Source organism: Ursus arctos, unplaced genomic scaffold (genome assembly GCF_023065955.2).
Source record: "Ursus arctos isolate Adak ecotype North America unplaced genomic scaffold, UrsArc2.0 scaffold_6, whole genome shotgun sequence".
In the NCBI taxonomy this organism is placed as follows: domain Eukaryota; kingdom Metazoa; phylum Chordata; class Mammalia; order Carnivora; family Ursidae; genus Ursus; species Ursus arctos.
This window is the reverse complement of record NW_026623078.1, coordinates 13554784-13575420: the sequence shown is the minus strand read 5'-3', so window position 1 is coordinate 13575420 and position 20637 is coordinate 13554784. Positions and strand designations below refer to the sequence as shown.

Genomic DNA, 20637 nt, shown 5'->3' with positions numbered 1-20637 from the left:
ACGATGAATAAATACTGTGATCTCTCACAGGCTTTGCAGGATTTAGAAAGAATCTGGGAATTTCTAGCTTGTTTGTTTTTTCTTCTGTCCAGCTTCACTTATACTTGTGTAGGAGGGAGCAAGGTGACTGACCATGTCCGGATCTCTGGTTATTTTGTTGTGGATCCAGTTTGGCATTAGTTACTGGTAGATAAACATTGTTTCTTTGATAGTAAATAACTTGATGAAGTTGCCAGTTCTCCTTATTATTTCATCTTGCCTTTTAATGTTCTGGAGCAGTTCTGTCCACCAGAACTTTCCATGATGTTGGAACTGTCCATTGTGGTAGCCACTGTGTGGCTATTAAGGACTTGGAAAGGTGGCAAGTGCAAGTGAGGAAATACATTTTCAATTTTATTTAATTGTTTAAATTTTTGAGTTTTTTATCAAAATATATGTCACATACCATAAAGTCCATCCATTTGCAGTTCAGTACGTTTTAGTATATTTACATAGTTGTGCAGCCATTACCACAATCTAATTTTATAACATTTTTAACACCTCAGAAGGAAACCCTGTACACATTAACAGTCATTCCTCATTCCAACTCCCCACTCCCAGCCTCTGGCAACCACTAATCTACTCTTTCTGTCTCTTCTGGCCATTTCATAAAAATAAAGCACATAGTATGTAGTTGGTTGTCTATGACTGGCTTCTTTTACTTAGCGTAATGTTTTTAAGATTCATGCATGTTTTAGCACATAATAACAGCATATTAGAGTGAGAGAAATGAAACTTAGTTTTTTTTGGCTTTTGGCCAAATTTCTTAAATTGGTTTCTGTGGCAGTTCTAGTATCCTTGTTAATATGAAGATAGTTTTACTGTTTTGGCTTTGTTTTTAATTTAATGCTGTGCTGATGTGGCACTTTTCAGCCTTCCAGAAGAGGTAGAGTACTTTAATGATTTAGTTCTTTACTACTTTGTTGTTAAGTCCACCAAAAGTGCTGCCCCAGTAGCAGAAATAAGTGGGCTGTGTCAGAAATTCATACAGTTCAGGCCTGTTATTTAACTGTGGTCTGCTCTGGCTGTCAAACTGTGAAGTCTGTGAGGACTCAAAGTAATTCATAATCAGTTGTGTGTCTGTGTAAGTTGTGTGGCAATTCTTGGAAGATTTTCGTTATTTAATTTTATCTTCTTGCCATAAAATTAATACATTTTAAACATTGGGGATCATTAAAATATATGCACAGAATGAACATTAAGGAGGGAAGATAAGAATCTGTGAGTTTTGTTTTTCTGATCAGATTTTTGGAAGGACTGTCTGGAGGTATAGTCTGGCAATACAAAAGAAAGTTAAGTGGTTAAGGGTTTCAGTATAAGATTTTCTTTTACAAATCATTGTCAAAGCATAGTACTGATAATAATAAGTAATCTAATATTGTGCATAAGATGTGTACTTGGAAGTTTTATACAAGGCAATAATTTATAAAGTAAATAATATTTTCCCAAATTCACAGTTTTTCTGTATGTTGTAAAGAATCTCATTACATGATGGAGCCAATTAGGTTGAAAGCAATGCTTGAAGAAAATTTAGAAATCTGTAAATTAATAATGAAATTACTTTTTTTTGGTAAAATTTAAGTCTAAGGCTAAATTATCTTAATTTAGGCATTAATTTAATCTTGGTATTTAATGAGTATTGACTAGAAGATCTCTTTGAGTAAGCCAACTTCAAGAGAATTCTTGAACTTATATATATTTTAGTTCCTGCATATGAGGTAATAATAATATACCTTATGGTTGTTTTGTGCTTTGTAGAATTGATTTGAGTTCAGATTTGAGGAGATTTTTTCCCTTTAATTTGTTAGGGCTGGTTATTTCCTTTTATTGATGATAGAACAGTTTTGAAGAGTTTAAGTGATTTGCCAAAGATAATTTGGCAAAACTCCTGATAGGCAAAGTCTCTCCTCTTTTCCCTTTTTTTTCTTTTCTTTTCTTTTTTTTTCTTTTTTATTTTTATGTCTTAATGCACACAAAGTAAAATGTACAGATTTTAAATGTTACACTAAATGAATTTATATGTCCTGTGTCCTCCTGCTCAATACCTCCCTTTGGCTAAACTTTCACCAAGGTTATTGTTTTCATGGTATCTATTACCAGTGATTAGTTTTGCCTAATCTTGAACTCCATTGTAGTGGAATCATATACAGTATGGCTCTTACGTATTTGAATTCTCTTGCCAGTATTGTGCCAGTGAGATTCATTCATGTGCATTTAATAGAAATTCATTTTTTTTACTGCCATCCAGTAATCCATTAAATGAATATTTTCTGTTCTCTTATTAATGGATATTTTGGGTTACTTCTAGTTTTGGCTTCTTGGTAGGAACATTCTTATACCTGCCTTTTGGTAGATGTGATCACTGTAATCACTTATGTCTGGAGCACTTAATTCTACAATGGAATTGCTGGCTTGTAAGGCATATGTAAATTTAGTAGATATTGCAAATCAGTGTTCTTAATCAATTTACGTGTCCCTCAACAAAGTATGAGAATTCCAGTTGTTCCAGTCCTTACTGACACTTATGTTATTGTCACTGACACTTATGTTATGTTTTTGTCTTGTGTTATTTTTTAAAGCAAATATCTGTGATAGAATTAAAAATGACACACATATATGCACACACTTTTTAGTTCTACAAGAAAAGATTCATATAATTGTCATGAAACATTAAATACTTTTGGGACTGTTCAAATCAGGAGTTCTCCATTTCATGTAAAACTGGCTTCTGGAATCTATTTTAGTCAATTATGTGTTTGAAAAGTTCAGCTTGGTGCTTCACCAAGTCCACTGTACTGTGCGTTTTTACTGTCTGTGGGACAGGTGCTTTTTACTGCAATGCAGACACATTATTTCAAGTGCCCATGATTCCAAAATTTAAGTGAATATTATCTTTGCTCTTTCTCATTTAGTTTGTACTTATATCCCAGCTTTCTGAAGATGAATATTGAAAATATATCTATAAATGTTGTTATAACATTAGTTTTATGTTGGTACAATATCACTAGTTTTTATGTTTATCTTTTGTTGCCTGCCTGCTTTGTAATTCCTTAGTTCTTGAATTGCTTTGTAATTCTGCAGAATATGGATCTCTGAGATCATATTTGCCATGAAGGTGAATTTTACAAGTTGCTATTTTCCCTATGATGTGATTATTCCACCATAATATAGGAGAGTTTGCATTTCAACAGCACTGGAAAATTTCTCTTAAATGTATTGAGAAGTAAAAGTAGTTTTTCTCTGCCAGTGAGGTTTGCTGCAGTGAGGGTATGTTGTGGCCAATTCTGAGCCCAGGATGTCTGGTGCAGCACAGTGAACTCTAACTCAACCATGAGGAGTGGATTCCTAGGGCCAATCCAAGATTAACTCGCTATTTTAATTTCAGCAAATTATATCTCCTTTTTAAGGCTCATCTGAAAAATTGGGTATCATATTTCCCTCTTATCTTTAATTTTAATTTTTTGAAAGTACTTTGAAAAATGTGTTAAATTATTTTTATAAAACATTTTTAATTTCTTTTTTGACAGTTTTTTGATTAGTTGTGAAGGTTAGAAGATACATTTTGATTCTTGAAAAAACAAAAACTTTACCTTAAAGAACTCTGGTGGGATGACATTTAAACAAATAGTATTTAGGAAACAGTGCAATGAGTATCTAAAATATCTTTTTTTGTGTGTATGTATTTTGTTGTTGTTATTAAGTCAATCCAAATATGGGTGATTTTTTTGTTAATGAAGAAGTGAATTTAGCTATTTATTTATTTATTTATTTATAAAGAAGATTTTATTTATTTCATGTGGGGGGAGAGCATGAGCATGGGGGCGGGGTAAGTGGGGGAGGAGCAGAGAGAGAGGGAGAAGCAGGGCTCTACGCTGGAACCCCAGGATCCTGGGATCATGACCTTGAGCCAAAGGCAGCTGCGTAACTGAGGAAGCCACCCAGGCACTCCTATTTTAGTAATTTAAATGAAAGTTATCATCTGGTTTAAATGAGCTCTTTTACCATAAATATTTTCTAGTAAAGTAGGATGATACAAGGTACAGCCAGAATTGACTAGCAATTTACATTAGTATTCAAAATGAGATAAATTAAAAGAAAATACTAAACAATTATGTAAGATCCATACTACCAAACAGATTTAGTTTTGGCTTTAAAAAGAAATAGGATAATGGTACAATGTTGTGTATATTTCTACAGTATTGATTGTTATTAGGATAAAAATTTTGGCTAAACTTTTAATTATGGATGATATCTATTAGAGTCCCATTCATTTGGAATTTGTGTAAGCTAGGAAGCTTGTTTGTATTTCTGTTGTTTGTTCATTCAGTCAAGAAATATGTATTAAGTACCTACCAGTACAGTGCATAGTGCTGAAAGCATAGCATTGAATGGGAGGGGCTCTTGCCTACATTGGGCTTCATCTTAGGGAGGACAGTATTAGATAAGTAATTACACACTGTGATTATTTTAGTACCTGTCTGGCAATGCTTGTAAAAGAGAAGCACAGGTCCTTTGAGAGTGTGCAGTGAGGGGTCTCATCTGGGGCCAGTTTGCTCAGGATTCCTGAGGAAGTGGAGGAATGAGGCCTGTGCCTCCACTGGAGGGAAGTGTGTGGAGAACATGGGCAGAGAAGGGAGAGCTGGGGATGCTGTAGGAGTGCAGGCATAGGGAGAGTGGGGAGATAAGGCAGGCAGGCCCAGGGTATTCAGGGCCTTAGAGATCACATAGGGTTTTAGGACTTTTCCTCCGCAGGGAATCCATTGAAGAATATTAAGATGGGGAGTCACATGGTGTAGAGCAGCCACAGGAAGGAGGGCAGCATTTATTTATTTATTTTTTTTTTTAAAGATTTTTTATTTATTTATTCGACAGAGAGAGAGACAGCCAGCGAGAGAGGGAACACAAGCAGGGGGAGTGGGAGAGGAAGAAGCAGGCTCATAGCAGAGGAGCCTGATGTGGGGCTCGATCCCATAACGCCGGGATCACACCCTGAGCCGAAGGCAGATGCTTAACCGCTGTGCCACCCAGGCGCCCCGGAGGGCAGCATTTATAAGTCCTGGTACTGGATCTGCCATCCTGCAGCATTGGCACTGTTCCCCTTGATTGCTGTGTGGCTTACTTTTTTACTTTCCTGGGATTCTGTCACTTGTCACCTCAGCAGTGAGTCCCTCTCCAAGGATCCTACTTAAAAGAGCACCCATGTCTCCCTCTCTGCATTTCCTATTTCCCTTTTTTAATGGTATTTTTGTTGTATTGAACTTGTCAAACTCCAGTACACTCTGTAATTTACTTGTTTTTGTGTGCTTTTCCTCTTTCTCCATTAGACTGTATACTCCCTGATGGAAGGGATTGAGGTCTGTTTGTTCATGGTTGTGTGTCCAGTGCAAGAACAGTGTCTTGCACGTAGCAGTCAGTCAGTAAATATTTGTTGAATGAGTATTGAATACAGACTTATAGAACCTTTCTGGGTAGTAGTTGAGAACTTAGAATGATGGAGGCCCTATGTCCCTTATTAATAGTTTCTGACAGTCCAGTCACTCTGGGGTTGTAGCTGTCAGAGTATACTAGAACTGCAAGGGCAAATGGGCTTCTTCATCTTTGGTTGGATTCTTTTTTTTTCTTTTTCTTTCTTTCTTTCTTTCTTTCTTTCTTTCTTTCTTTCTTTCTTTCTTTCTTTCTTTTTTATTTATTTATTTATTTATTTTTTATAATAATTTTTTATTATGTTATGTTAGTCACCATACAGTACATCCTTAGTTTTTGATGTAGTGTTCCATGATTCATTATTTGTGTATAACACCCAGTGCTCCATGCAATACATGCCCTCCTTAATACCCATCGCCGGCCTATCCCAATCCCCCACCCCGCTCCCCTCTGAAGCCCTCAGTCTGTTTCCCAGAATCCATAGTCTGTCATGGTTCATTCCCCCTTCTGTTTACCCCCACTTCTAACTACAAATATATTTGAAAATAAAGTGGAGTCCCTTCTACATGCCAGATAATATAAGCAACTCAATAAATGTCGTTGAATGAAGTAATACTTCTTCAAAGTTGAGAGAGCACAGTGGATTTAAAATCTTTATACAGATGATTAAAAATGCAGTAGATCTCTATAAGATTTCTTAAATGGAAAAAGAAAATTGCAAATGAAAGTTACAGTATAATCTTATTTGTATTTTTTTAAAAAAAAGATGTATGTATAATGCATAGAATCTGCAGTTTACACAGAAATCTAATATTGATTGCATCTTAGTGGTACTGAAGGGTGATAAGAGGGAGGTTTCATTTTATGCCATTCTATATTGATTGGCTATTTTTTAAAAAAGATCTTATTTTATTTATTTTTATTTATTTATTTTTAAAAAATTTATTTATTTGAGAGAGAAAGCAGGAGAGGAGGGGCAGAGGGAGAGGGAGGGAGAATCTCAAGCAGACTCCCTGCTGAGCGAGGAGCCTGATGCAGGGCTTGATCTTACAACCTTGAGATCATGACCGGAGCCAGAACCAAGAGTCTGATGCTTACCTGACTGTGCCACCCAAGCACCCGTTGATTGGATATTTTATCATAAATATGTACAAAGAATTTCATGTTAAATTAAGATGAATAAAAGTCATGTACACAAATATTATTGAGGTTCCATACTACTTGTCAAGTCATACTTCTAGTTCATAACTCTACTTACGACCCAGAAGCTGATCATACAGGCAGTGTCCTTCGGAGTTCTGAGCATAGGAGTCAGGGAGACTCAGGAGACTCATAGGAGGCAGGGAGAGGTCCGCTGGAAAAGGTGAGGCTCTGGTATAGCTACAAGGGAAGGCATAGAGATTTTCTTCCTTATTTGATTCTTTCTTGGGACATTCCTGTTTGGAAGGAGCAATATTTGATTACCTCAAATATTACTTCATCAGTTTGGCAGTTTTTGATATTGTCCTGTAAGATGGACTATTTCTTTGCCATTCACTTCTTGTTCAGTTTGTTGTGAGATTTCAGGATTTTCTATTACAATTACAGCTATTTCAATAATACTTTTTGAAGTCCTAATAGAATAGGAAATTCTAGCAAAAAGAAAAATATAGAATTTAGAAGTCAAGAAAGTTTGAAGATCTGTCAACTCTGTATTTGCTCACGAAGGAAACTGTATGAAGGCACAGCACTGTGTTTTCTGAACTTCAGGTGAAGTGTGAACTCAGTGGAAGTGGAGTGAGAAAAGGAACCTTGGCCTGCCTTAGCCAATGGTGCATTAAAGAAGGCATGTTGAGGGGTGCCTGGGTGGCTCAGTTGATTAAGCGTCTGCCTTCGGCTCAGGTCATGATCCCAGGGTCCTGGGGTCAAGCCCCATGTCTGGCTCCCTACTCAGCGGGGAGCCTGCTTCTCCCTCTCCGCCCCGCTTGTGCTCTCTTGCTATCTCTGTCTGTCTCTCTCTCTCTCTCAAATAAAGAAAATCTTAAAAAAGAAAAAAAATATATATATACAGCAGGAAAAGATCAAGATTGTGTTTACATTGAACAGTGTAGAGGATAGTAGTACCTTTTTATATTCTCATGGAAATGAACTTAAGGGAAAGGATAATACGGAATTTGGGGGCTTCTATATTTTGTCCTTTTTTTTTTTTTTTTAAACAGTATCTTACTAGGCAGAAAACAAAGATCACTTCCTTTGGACAAAACACATCTTAAAACTTTAGGTTTTACTTTTTTCCTCCTAAAGCCAAATGGCATGATAAAAAAAAATCAAGTGGAATGAATATTTAATTATTCATTTAGCAAACAAAATTTTTAAAGTCCTGGGTTTTTTTTGTTTTTGTTTGTGTTTTTTCTTTTTTCTTTTGCCAGGGACTATGCTTAAATGCTGAGATTAAGAAAGACTCCTCTTTTGCTCTCTGGTCGAATGGGGATGACTGACACACATACATGCGACACACACACTCACTCAAAGGGATTTACACATAGAAATTTATATGTGGCACATGGAAGTGATTAATTCCATCTGGAGAAATCAGAATACAGTAGTAGTTGCAGCAGCAAACATTTGTGGAATATTGTATGACAGATACCATTGAAAACTCTTTCATACATTAACTAATGAAATTATACTGACATTTCGTGGGATTCGTCCTATTAGCTCCATTTTATAGATAGGAAGCTCTTTCAAGGTTACATAGTTTGTAAGTAGCTGAGTGTGGCAGGCTGGTTCCAGAGCCTTTGTTCCTAACGATTATATACTATATACTACTATACTACTGCCTTTCTTTCATGGTGGAGGAGTTAACAATTGATCCAAGACTTGCAGGTGAATTAATTCAAATGGTGAAGAGAATGGAGGAGAGCTGTTCAGTTTGTAGTTGGAAATAGAGGTCTGGTTCTCAGGTGAAAGTAACTGTTGGAACTGGAATCTTATCTTAAGGTCAATGGTGATCCTAGAATTTGCCATACTAATGGGGTGATAAGATATAAAAGAGGTAAAAGTTTGGTGATAATTCCTTCAAGAAACTTCCATGTATTGGGAGGAAGAAAGATGCAGAGATTGGTACAAGGACAGCTGTAGGGTGGGAAAGGATTGAATATATTTAGAGGCTGAGGAGAGGAGATCTATCAAACAGAGACTGAGGATGTAGACGGGTCTGATGGATGGAACATGACGTGAGAGGAATGGGATATAGACTTTCCTGGGGCTGAGGGTCGTGGAAAGGAATAAGTCTGCTGGTCTCTTAAGAATGGCTATAAGCATAGTTCAGTTTTGGGGGGTGAGATGTTGGTAGCTGGTGAATCTTTAACTAATGGTATGTATATTTTCTCATACTGCTGAGAGTGAGGGAAGAGAGTTGGATAGGAGGATAGTGGTGAGTATGGGTGACTGGGAAATGGCAGTGAGAACAGACCAGAATTGGTTGATGGCTTTGCAGGATTGTATGATTATCTCCAGCAGTATTAAATTACCTTTGTCTGGGAATAGAGATGGTGACTTGTTGGCTTGATTGAAGACTGATGATTTAGAAGAAAAACTGTAGTGTAATTTTATACATGAGAGTAATAGGACACATGTGAGTGAAAGATAATGAAATGATATAATTTACTTTGTTTAATCAAAGGCAATAATTCAGTCATTTCCAGTGTTGCCATCACTATATACTTTGAAAGTGATTTCTGGAATGGCCTTTGGACTGCTTCATTATTTATAATAAGTGTGAGTACAGTTTTAGAAACAGGATCTTTCATATGCACATTTATAATGTGAATCTGGAAGCTCTATGACAATGAAGAATCCATATTTGAAATGTATCATGTATTTCAACATGGTATAGTAAAATGGACACAAAAAGAAAGGCTTACAGTGAACCAACACATTTTTGTGTTGAGAGGAAATTGATGATAAATGGAAGAGGAGAGAATGCCCTAGGTTGCCTTTTTATTCATTATATGTAGAAACCTTGCTTAGGCTGTCTCTCTAAAAAAGAAAAATGGAACTCCTCTTTCACAAAGGATTACTACCTGCTGACTTAATTGGAAAAATAACATATTTTTTTTCCATTATGGGAGATAGTTTTAGAGCTGAAAATTCACTTTTTTTGGGTCATTTCTGCTAATGTTTTGAGTTTTCAGGCAAATTATATCACTGGATACCTAAGTGCTTTTGGGAAACTATGTTCACTACTTTCTAGGTAAAATCTAAGATAACCTTTTTTGATAATTTTGATAGTTCCACCAAATGGACTTATATCATTGTGTTTTTGTAATTGAATGCCTAGAATTTCCTTGAAATGTTAGGTTTTAACAACTTTGAGTTAAAACACAGAGCCTAGAAACATCGTATATATTAGGTGTTGTGAACTTCTATAACATTCTTGATTCTCTCCTTTTCTTTCTTTTTATTTTATTTTATTTTTTTAGCATGTTCGTTAAGGCTAGAGTCTAAAAATCCCTCTTGTCTCTCTGTTCTTATAGATGTTAGGCTCACGGTGAATATTTAGAGAAGAGCCCAGGCCAGGTGTTGCTATTAGCTTTGTTAAAATGGAGGTGCCTGCATTATTCCTGGGGATATTATTCCTGTTTTTTTTAGGTTCCAGATTTAACCACAGTTTCCCTAGAACAGTACTATTGAAGTGATAGTTGTTAAAAATTATAGAGCAAAGGTCTTCTTCAAATGTTTAGACTTCTTATATGCTATATATATATTTCTAAATTCCCATTTATTGAATTTCTACAAAATAAATTACTTAATCCTAACAGTACCCCTTTGGGATGCCTGGGGGCGTTATCCTTGTTAAGGACAAAGAAATCGATTATTGGAAAGGTTCAATGACTCACCTCAGACCATTTAAATACAGGTTCATCTCAAAGCATAGTTTTATCTTTTTAATTTTATTGTCATTCTTTGATATTTCTGCAGTTATGAAGAGCAGTATTATCTCTATAGTGCCTCTCTTCAGGACTAAGAGAAACATTGCAAGATGACGTTTATCAAGCCATTATCAAGGATATACTTACTTTGTTCCTTGATTTCCCTGTGTGTTAAGTAGTCTTGAACTATGTGGGTTTAATTTGGTAGAGAAAATCAACTGCATTTCTAAGAGGTAGAGAGAAAAACAAAAATGGAGATTGATTTTGAAAAAACGGTAGGGACTTTTGGATGTTCTGATGATAAGAAACTCAGTAAAAAAAATCCAGACTTTTTGTATATGCATGATCTCATGTCTTTAAATGCTTTCCATTTTAAAACCTTGTACTTCTTCTTGCATAGAGTTCTCAGTATGTGCAGTGTGTTGCTGGGTGTCTGCAGCTGATGCTTCGGGTCAATGAGTACCGCTTTGCCTGGGTAGAAGCAGATGGGGTAAACTGGTGAGTGCCCTTTTACTTTTAATGTAGAGTAAGATTTGAAAGCATCTCTCCTTGACATTTTGAAAGAAATTAATACATTTAATCATCTAAAAGAAATACTTTTTTTTCCATGTCTGTTTAAGAATAGATTATGCTAACCTTCATGGAAGTTAGTAACTACTAAACGGAATGTTTCCCCTTTCCCTCACTTGGCCTGTGCTATTTAAGAGGTTAAGAACTCCGAAAAGCCAAATGCTTTTGATAGAACAAATTCTAGGTATTCAGAATAGAAGAACAATTATAAAAGTATCTTGTGGTATATGTAGGCAAAAATCAATAAGAAAAGGTCTTATCCAGAAGAATGAATATAATCCAGAAGAATGAATATAATATAATATAATATAATATAATATAGTATAATATAATATAATATAATATAGTGAATAAGAATGATATAATTCTTTGTAATGCTGTGTAATTAGACCATTCTCTGTGGGGTCCTAATTTGCAGGTCCAGGAACTATGAGGAGCTACACTCTCAGGTTAGCAAATGTACTTATAGAACAAACAACCCCCCGCCCCAATCCCAAAACAAACAAAATTCTCTTTTACTACCAAAAGCCAGCTTATTTTTTCATAATGAGAGATCTCACTGCTTTTAAAACAAATACTGTTTTTGGTTAGTGAAGACATTGTTTATCTGTTGGAAAACCTATACAGGAAACTAGTTTGTTAACAGAAGGTTGCTTGGTGAGCAAGAAGAGTTGATTGAAGACTCCTGATGCTGTGTCATCAGACTCTGCCAGTCTGGTGCCTCCATCTCCAGTGTAGGGATACACCTGCCAGAGGGGTCTCCTCACCCAGTATTGGCATGCAACTTCCTCAGCTGGGGTACTTCTGCAAATGGCTTTTCTTATGACTTGCACAGAATTGTGATGAAATACTCAATTACTATTGACTGAGTAAATTAGTAATCTTACATTTCTTATGCAAAATTTCAGTCTTCAGTATGTCAGGAAAAATAGTCATGACAATTTACCATGTGGACCTTTTGGAAAACATATATTTGGCCATTTTATGTATAATTAATAGAATTATGAATAAAGAAATAGTGAAAAGCAACCATTAGAAATTCTAATAAGAATTTTTTCATGGTGGGGCGCCTGGGTAGCTCAGTTGGTTAAGCGTCTGACTCTTGATTTCGGCTCAGGTCATTATCTCAGGGTTGTGAAATTGAGCCCCGTGTCAGGCTCTGTGTTCAGCAGGGAGTCTGCTTGAGATTCTCTCTGTCCTCCTCCCCCCCCCCACCCCAGCTCGTGTGCACCCTCTCTCTCAAATTAAAAAAAAAGAATTTTTTCATGGTAAATCTTTCTGTAGTAAGTGAATTTTGGTGCACAAACATCATGAAAGCTGAAAGAAAACCATCACATGTCCTTTTTAGCAAAATGGAATGGTCCAGGTTCTTATTGCAAAATATTGTGTTGAAGTCTTTCATGTTGAACAGCTAAATAAATGAGAATACTGTATTTCCTTTTTTTGTCCTTAGAGATAATTTTCACTTACTGATTCTTGAGTTTGACAAAATGGATTTATGATACAGTCATCTGAAGACTCACAGTTTGAGATTTCACTTATATGACCAATTTCATCATCATTGTTAGAGAACAGAATGATGTCTGTCTCTTTGCTTTCAACTTCTGATTCATCTAATAATTACGAAATGCCATCCTCAGGTAATTGGCATTATGGATGGAAGATAAAAAATTCTGAATTCTCTGAACTTCAGTGTTCACACAGTGTCAGGAGACTCAGTAGAAAGACTCAAGGGACTCAGCATGTAGTCATTCTCATGGCTGGGATTTATTTCAGAGGCACAATGGATCAGGCAGAGTCTGGAAGAACACATGTTAGGCTTCCTTATGTTCTCTCCCTCCTGTGGGGGTCACACAGTATACTTTTTCCCCAGCAGCGAAAATGTAGCAACATTTGTGTGATTTTTCTGCTCAGGCATCCTAGAGACTCAGCACCCATGGTTTTTATTGGAAGTTTGTCAGGTAGGCACCCTTTGCCTAGCATGCAGGAAAATTCCAGACTCCAGAAGGACAGCAGGTGTTCAATATAAACATAAGTATATTGTTTGTGCATACAGTATAGGTATAGTGAGCTACCTTTATCATTTAGGGAAAGTTTTATATCAGTGTAGGGAACTGTTTACCACTCTGGTTCCCAGAAGCCAGCCAAAGGCTCACTTTGTAAGCAGACCTTTCTAAGAACAGTGGTTTCAGGACTATGATGTTAATTTTTTATTGTATAGAAATCTAAAGGTAGACTACAGACATGGTGTTTCCAGCCTTTTTACCTTCTTTAAAAATGATGCAGTGCTCACTTTGGCAGCACATATTCTAAAAATGGGATGATACAGAGAAAAATAGCATGGCCCCTGTGCAAGGATGACATGCAAATTTGTAGAAAATGATGCAATATTTTTGGCAATACAATAAAAAGGGTAATTATTTATTTCATTATTATATCATCTTCCTAGGTGATGCCATCATTCTCCAATTTTCTTATAATTTTAGTGTTTAATTTTTTTAGCATAGTTGGAAATTATGGATGTATAATGATGAAATAATATCTTGGTTAATAAAATAGTATAATTCTTCAAATTATGGATAATATAAAATCATTGAAACCCCATAGTATATCTTAGGTTTATGAATGGATCCAGTAGACCCGTATAGTAATTGCAAAATAAATTGAATTTCATTCTATTACACAAAAAAGTGCTTTTTTTTTTTGTTCTTTGGAAGATCTGTAAAAGAAAATAAAAGTCATGAATCAGCAATTTCTATAAATAGTTAGAATTGCTCAGAAAATAAACTCAAATACTAAAATTTGATACAGTGGACCCTAATGGTATACTGAAGTTAACCAGATGCAGCTGTTCTAGTACAGGCACTTAGTATTTTGGAGGGCAGGAAGCAGTATTAACTGTTCAATTAGCAACAAGAGCAGGGACAAATATAGTCTAGAATACTCTGTGTTCAACCTATACATTTCGATATACTAATGACTGCTGATTAGATTAATAGTAATAAAAAAATAGAGACCTTTAGGTTGAGAGCAGGCATAAATAAAGGGTGTAGTATGTTAACTTGTTGATAGTATCACAATAAAAAAACCCCATTTAATCTTTTCATTTTTGAAGAAACAAAACATGTACTTTCTACTTGTCCATTTCTTTTGTTTAGGATTGAAAGTTTTGTTTCTTTCTTTTTGATATTTCTCAAATCACAAGGAGGAATCATGTGAGTAGGAAAAAACTCAAGTATAGCCTTTTTGAAGAGAATAGAACTGCTATTTTAAAAACTCCAGAACATTTTTAGCTATATAATTTTTTTTTGTTAAAAAGTCTGTTATGTGGAGGCACCTAGGTGGCTCAGTTGGATGAGTGTCTGACTCTTGATTTCAGCTCAGGTTGTGATCTCAGGGTCCTGAGATGGAACGGGGAATCTGCTTGAGATCCTCTCTCCCCCTCTCTTTCTGTCCATCCCCCAGCTTGTGCTATTTCTCTCTCTGTCTTTCTAAATAAACTAAATCTTAGGAAAAAGCCTTTTATGTGAATGATACAATTCTATTTTTGAATGTTTATATACCTATATAAACAAAAAATATACTTTGCATTGTCTTGCATATTGACTTCGCTAGAAATTCTGAAGGTTAGCATTGATTCATTAAATACTGGAGCAAAGGGGGTTTTTCTGGGATAATTGCCTCCACAGATTCAATTGGCGTTGGAGTAAGTTGGAAGTATAAAGCAGTATATAATTAAAGTAGTATGTAAACGAAAGGTAAGATTTATTTTAAACATCAAAACATTACATTGTTGGGTGACGTTGTGTGATGAGGTGCAAGGTGCTCATGGGTTTGAAGAGCTAGCTGGAAGTATATCAGTCAGCCAGTAAATCAGCTGTTTTGTCTCCCTGTGCCCTTCATTGGCTTGTTGTTGTTGTTTTTTTTTAAACCTTAATTAAAAACAAAATAGAATACTAAATAATTTTTTGGCTCATGGACTTTACCCTTCTAATTTTGGATTTGACAGTTTGTATTTTTTGAGCTCTCTTCGTAATGTTGTGCTATATATTATAGGGAATAATTTTAGGGAATACAAAGAAACATATGGTCCCTTTCCTTTAAAAAATTATCATCTAGTTGGAAAGTACTAAATAGCTAACAAAGGGGCGCCTGGGTGGCTCAGTTGTTAAGCGTCTGCCTTCGGCCCAGGGCATGATACCCTCCCCAGTGTCCATCACCCAGTTACCTCATCCCCCCACCACCTTCCCTCTGGCAACCCTCAGTTTGTTTCCTAAGATTAAGAGTCTCTTATGGTTTGTCTTCCTCTTTGGTTTCGTTTTGTTTCATTTTCTTCCCCTATGATCCTCTGCCCTGTTTCTTAAATTCCACACATCAGTGAGATCATAGGGTAATTGTCTTTCTCTGATTGACTTATTTCACTTAGCATAATACCCTCAAGTTCCATCCATGTTGTTGCAAATGGCAAGATTTCATTTTTTTGATGGCTGTGTAATATTCCATTGTATATATACACCACATCTTTATCCATTCATCTGTTGGTAGATATCTGGGCTCTTTCCATAGTTTGGCTATTGTGGATGTTGCTGCAGGGTAGCTCTATTCATAGACTTTTTAAAGAGCAGTTTTATGTTTACAGAAAAATGAGAAGTCAGAATTCCCATATATACTTGTCCTCCTGTAGTTTTCCCATATTAATGTCTTACATTATTAGTATGGTACATTTCTTTCACTTGATGAGCCAGTATTGATATATTCTTATTAACTAAGGTCCATATATACAGTAGGGTTCACTCTTTGTGTTGTGTTTTAAGTTCCCCATAACCCCTCTGGTCATTTTTTAGTGGTTTATCTTCTTTTTTGTTTGAATGTAGGCATTCCCCAGGGAAATTTCCTTAGTCTTCTTCCTTGATGTAACCTCTTTCATTTCCATATGGCTTTCCCAGTTTCCTTATCAGTAAAATGGGAGGTTCGCCCAGAAGCTTCTGAGGTTTTAACCCCCAAAGTTAAAGATTGGCCGTGTCCAATTCAGACTCAAGATGGGTTTTTTCCAAATTCATCCCCTTTTCTCTGTGTGAGGTTCCTAAATATTTTTAAAGCTACAAATGATCCTCTTGATTATCCAGATTCAAAATCTTGATATACCTTCTGACTTCATTAAAGTGTACATCCATTTGTGTTAACAAGTCCTTTTGATTTTAGCTTTTTTATGTTTGTCTGTCTTACCATTTCTTCTGCCATATTGCAAGTCTGTGTTTCCTTTCTCATTGCTTCCCTGCAGCAGGTGCTGCTGAATGCTGAAGTCCTTTTGGAGAGAGACTTAAGTCAGGCTGGCTGGAAATGGCCCTCTATAAGTAGGGGCCTACCTTGCTTGTTACTTGTGGCAGAAAAAAAAAACTGAGGACTTAATTCAGAGCGGTTGTTCTGTTAGAGCAAAAAGAGAATAATCAATTATTTTTTCTTTCTTACTGCACTGTTATAGTAAATATTTTCTTAATGTGTGTTCCTTTTCAGCATCATGGGAGTTTTGAGTAACAAGTGTGGCTTTCAACTCCAGTATCAAATGATTTTTTCAATATGGCTCCTGGCATTCAGTCCTCAAATGTGTGAACACCTGCGGCGCTATAATATCATTCCTGTCCTGTCCGATATCCTTCAAGAATCTGTCAAAGAGAAAGTGACAAGAATCATTCTTGCAGCATTCCGTGTAAGTGTTTTGTGGTGTTTTTTTTAATGGTGGTGGTGGTGGGGTGTGTGCACGCGTGTGTGTGTGTATGTGTGGCATTTTTCCTGTGAAGTATATTTGAGGGCAGGTGGGAAAAAATTGCGTGTTCTCCATGTAGTTATGGAACTATGGGGCCTTGGTGAACATAGAGTAAAATCTCACTAATTTATGTTGTGTTGTGGGGGAGTGGGATTGGGGAAAAACCATTTAAGTGGATAGAATATATGAGTTAAGAAAACTTATAGGAGATGTGATTATATGATGTTCACATAGAGGAGATCCCTTTTTGTTGCAGTGTGTTCCAAGACACTGTTATGGAAGTTTTTCTGTTAAGGGGCCCTTTTTTTAGTATAGAGTTATATTTCAGATTATGAATCTGCTGATGAGCAGTGTATTTCCGAGGCAACTCCAAAGATCTATAATCATTTTGTTTAGTAAAGTTGTCCTATTAGGGTATTAGAATTTGGGTGATATTTAAGTCAGCTTCCTCCCTTGAACAGATGAGGAAGCTGAGGACAAGAAGGGGATCCAAGTTAGAATCGGAATCCTGGGTCTTCTGGCCGCCGGGCAGTTGTAACACAGAAATAAAGTATTGTTAATCGGTTGCCCAGACCCAGTGTATTTATTGTAGCAGTTGTGTGTTGATTATTTTGTTGGTCACCTTGGGATTTAATTGGGTTTCTGAGGGGTGACTTGGCTGACCTAGTGTTTTTTAAGGATGCTACCCAAGAGTAATAATAGTGGGCAGTTAAGAGAGTGCTTACTCTGTGCTATGCATTGTTCTAAGGTTTTCCATTTGTTAACTCATTTAATGCTTACCACTGCCCTATAACATGGTGATTATTGTTATTGTTAGTATATTGGTATCATTAGTATTAGTATTGATCTTCTCATTTTACGAATGGGGATACTGAGACAGAGAAGGCACATTGCTGGTAGACATGCAAATCCAAATTACTGGCTTCAAAGTCTGCTTTTAACTATTATTTGCTCTTATGCTTTCTTTAAATAAACAACAGCAAATCAAAACTAAAAAGTAGTACAGATGTGTTGCAAAAATTTAAATGGCATAGACCTCACATTTGCCAAACATAGTCACTAAAATCTTTCAGATTTTTCTAAGCACATAGAGGTAAATATATAAATAGGTGTGTAATTTTGTTTTGTATTTACAAATAAAATGACATCATATTGTAAATACTGTTCCATAACTTTATTCTTAACAATATATAATGAATATGTGTTCGTTTTTATATTGTGGATCTTCAGTAATTTTTAAAATGTCTGCATTCTGTGGTGTTGATGTAAAGTGGTTTCTTTAACCAGTGTCCTATTGATGGGCATGTGGGGTGTTTCTAGTTTCTTCTACATGTCTGCCCACTTTGATGAATATTTCTGTTGGGATATAGTTCTACAGGTGGAATTGCTGAATCAAGTAATAAACTTTAACAGTTTTAGTAGGTAACATCAAATCACCTTTCATTAAGATGCAAATTTGCATTTCCATCAGCAGCATATTGAGGATGCATGCTTTTCCTTTCTTCCACTGGCATTTCTTTTAATTGTTGCAAAAGATGAGCTGAAAAATGAAATCATTATTTTAAATTGGTATTCTGTTAATAATGAATGAAGCTGAGAATTGTTTAATATCTTTATCAGCTATTTCTATTCTTCCTATGAATTGCTTATTCATAGCATTTATCACCTTTAAAATTTTTAAAAATTTGATGTGTAGGAACTCTTTTCTAGGTGTTTGTAGTTAATAGTAATAGCAATAATAACTAATGTTTATTGAGAGCTTATTCGGTGTCAGGCACTGTTTTAATTGCTTTAAATGTGTTACTCATTTAATCTCCCAAGAACTCTGTGTCATGGGCGTTAGGCCACAAGAGGTTAAGTAATTTGTCAAAATAGCTAGGAAGTGGCAGAGCAGGAATTCAGTCTCAGGCAGTATGACTCATGCTCTTAACTATCATGCCAACCTGTCTTTGATGCTGAGAATAATAACTGTTGTAATTTATTGAGTGATTTTCATGCACTGCCTTATTTAATCTTCATGATCATCCAGTAGGTTCTACGATTATTTTTATTTTCTAGATGAGGAAACCAAGACTTGTAGATTGATTCCTCAGTTAGTAAGCAATCGGATTGGAATTTGGAGTTTTGGTGAGCGCTCTCTGGCTCCAAAGCCACCATCTTAACAGCTCTGTCATCTCCTTTGTTTCTTTTCTTGGTGCGTTTTCTCAGGAATCTTAAGAGTGGCATTTAAAGGGAGGGAAACTGTGAAAAGGAGAACCGAAGGTCCTGTGAGAAAAGAATTCAGATTCCTAACTCGAAAATACATTCTTTTTGATGTAGGAATTATTCTGTGGCCCTTGAGAAGTTTACTCTTAAGAAACAGGTAAATGTGGTACCTCCTGTGCCTCACCGTATTGGCTCTGCCATTAGGTTTTCTAGCAGACTGTCTTTGTGAATTGTCAAGGTGAATTTCAGTTTAGTCCAGGTAAGGTAACAATCAGTTCTTAAATCAGACTAGGTTGTATTACTGAGACTCTACCCTGAAGTATTTTAGTAGCTAAATTGAATGTACTTTTTTTTTTTCTACTTGAGTGTTTTGTTATCCATATTCTTATTTATTTAGTAAAGATGAACAATTCTAGAATTAGGATCTTCCAACAGTCTCCTTTCATTGCTAGAGCTCAGTTTAATTCACAAAAACCAAGTTTTGAGTCCCTTCTGTATTTCAGCCATTATGCTAATCAGTAGGGAACACAAATGCCTAAGATATAGCTTGACACTGAAAGGCTTGTAGTTTAGTGAAGACAGAATATGTAAGTAAATAATGTTAGTTCAGTGGAGCATTAAGTAATGTACAAGAGGAAAAATAATATAAAAGAGGTGGAAGATAAGAATGGGGGTTTTAAGAAGCTTCGGAGAGGAGAAGGCTCCAAGACATTTTTGGAAGGATGCCTAGGAGTGTTTTAGTACAAAGGTGGAGAGGTTGATAAATGTTAACAAATAAAGAAGTTGACCTCTGGAATTGTCAGTAATTTATTCTTGTAAGTTGATTATTGCCCCCTGCCTCTATCCTGAAGTGAATAGTAAGGGAATAAATGGAGCACATAAGTCTGGCTCTTGAAGATAAAATCCTGATTTGTGGCTATTTGGTTTCTGAAGGAACAGAAATACTCTGTAAAATGGAGTATTTACTTTGCTGATCTGTTTTATCCTTCCGGGCATTGAACTGGTGGGGCCAACACAAATCTTTCAGCCATCCTGTCACTGAGTCAGCCTAAGGTACGTTCAAGCTCTGGGGCATTACCCACCGAAGCCTAGTGCGTCTGAACAAGGTTCTGTCAGATTTGCTCGTGCTTCTTTATTGTATGCTGTGCCTACTCTGGTGGACATGAGGCAGAGCTGATTGCATTTTTAAACTCTATTCATTATGGTTGAATATGGATTATATCTTTTTAACTCAGTGTATTTATTTTCTGAAGGCTTAAAGCTCCTCCTATTTGATTTGCCTTTGTTTTGCGTTTCTCCCTTGTTTCTCCTCCTTTCTGTCCTGTGGTAGTTATAGGAGCCTTTATTTTATTAAAACTTCCTGTTCCAAATTAAGCACCTGTCATTGAGAAAATGAAAAAAATTTTGATCTTTTTCCTGTTTATAAAAATAATATGGTCTTATGGTTAAAAAAAGGTACTGTGGAAAAATATTAAGAAAGAAGTATAAAAAATAAACATAGTCTCACTCCCAGATATGGAAGCCTATTGATATTCTAATACCTGTAATTTATGATCTTTGTTCCCTTTCTACGTGGGGGATCAACTCTAGATGAATTGTAGTGGGCACTGAAACCTGAATGGTTAAGAGGGAGTCTCAATTATCATCTCTTCACAGTTTGGGCAGATCATGCTTGGTGTCAATTTCTACAAAGAGTGAGTGCACTCAGGTTGGTGGTAGTGT

At 36.0% G+C, this 20637-nt stretch overlaps 1 protein-coding gene and 1 non-coding gene across 8 annotated transcripts in view; both read left to right on the top strand.

Annotated features, from left to right (window-relative positions):
• Positions 1 to 20637, top strand: part of ATP6V1H (ATPase H+ transporting V1 subunit H) — a 120885-nt gene that overhangs the window by 31598 nt on the left and 68650 nt on the right. For all 7 annotated transcript variants that reach the window (XM_026516476.4, XM_057307768.1, XM_044390386.3 and 4 more), the window contains 2 exons: positions 10777 to 10874; positions 16461 to 16653. In XM_026516476.4, coding sequence (XP_026372261.2) covers positions 10777 to 10874; positions 16461 to 16653 — 291 coding nt within the window. The remainder of the gene's footprint in view (positions 1 to 10776; positions 10875 to 16460; positions 16654 to 20637) is intronic.
• On the top strand, positions 13232 to 13339 carry LOC113268181 (U6 spliceosomal RNA). The gene has a single exon (XR_003321043.2). It is a non-coding gene; the product is annotated as a U6 spliceosomal RNA (small nuclear RNA).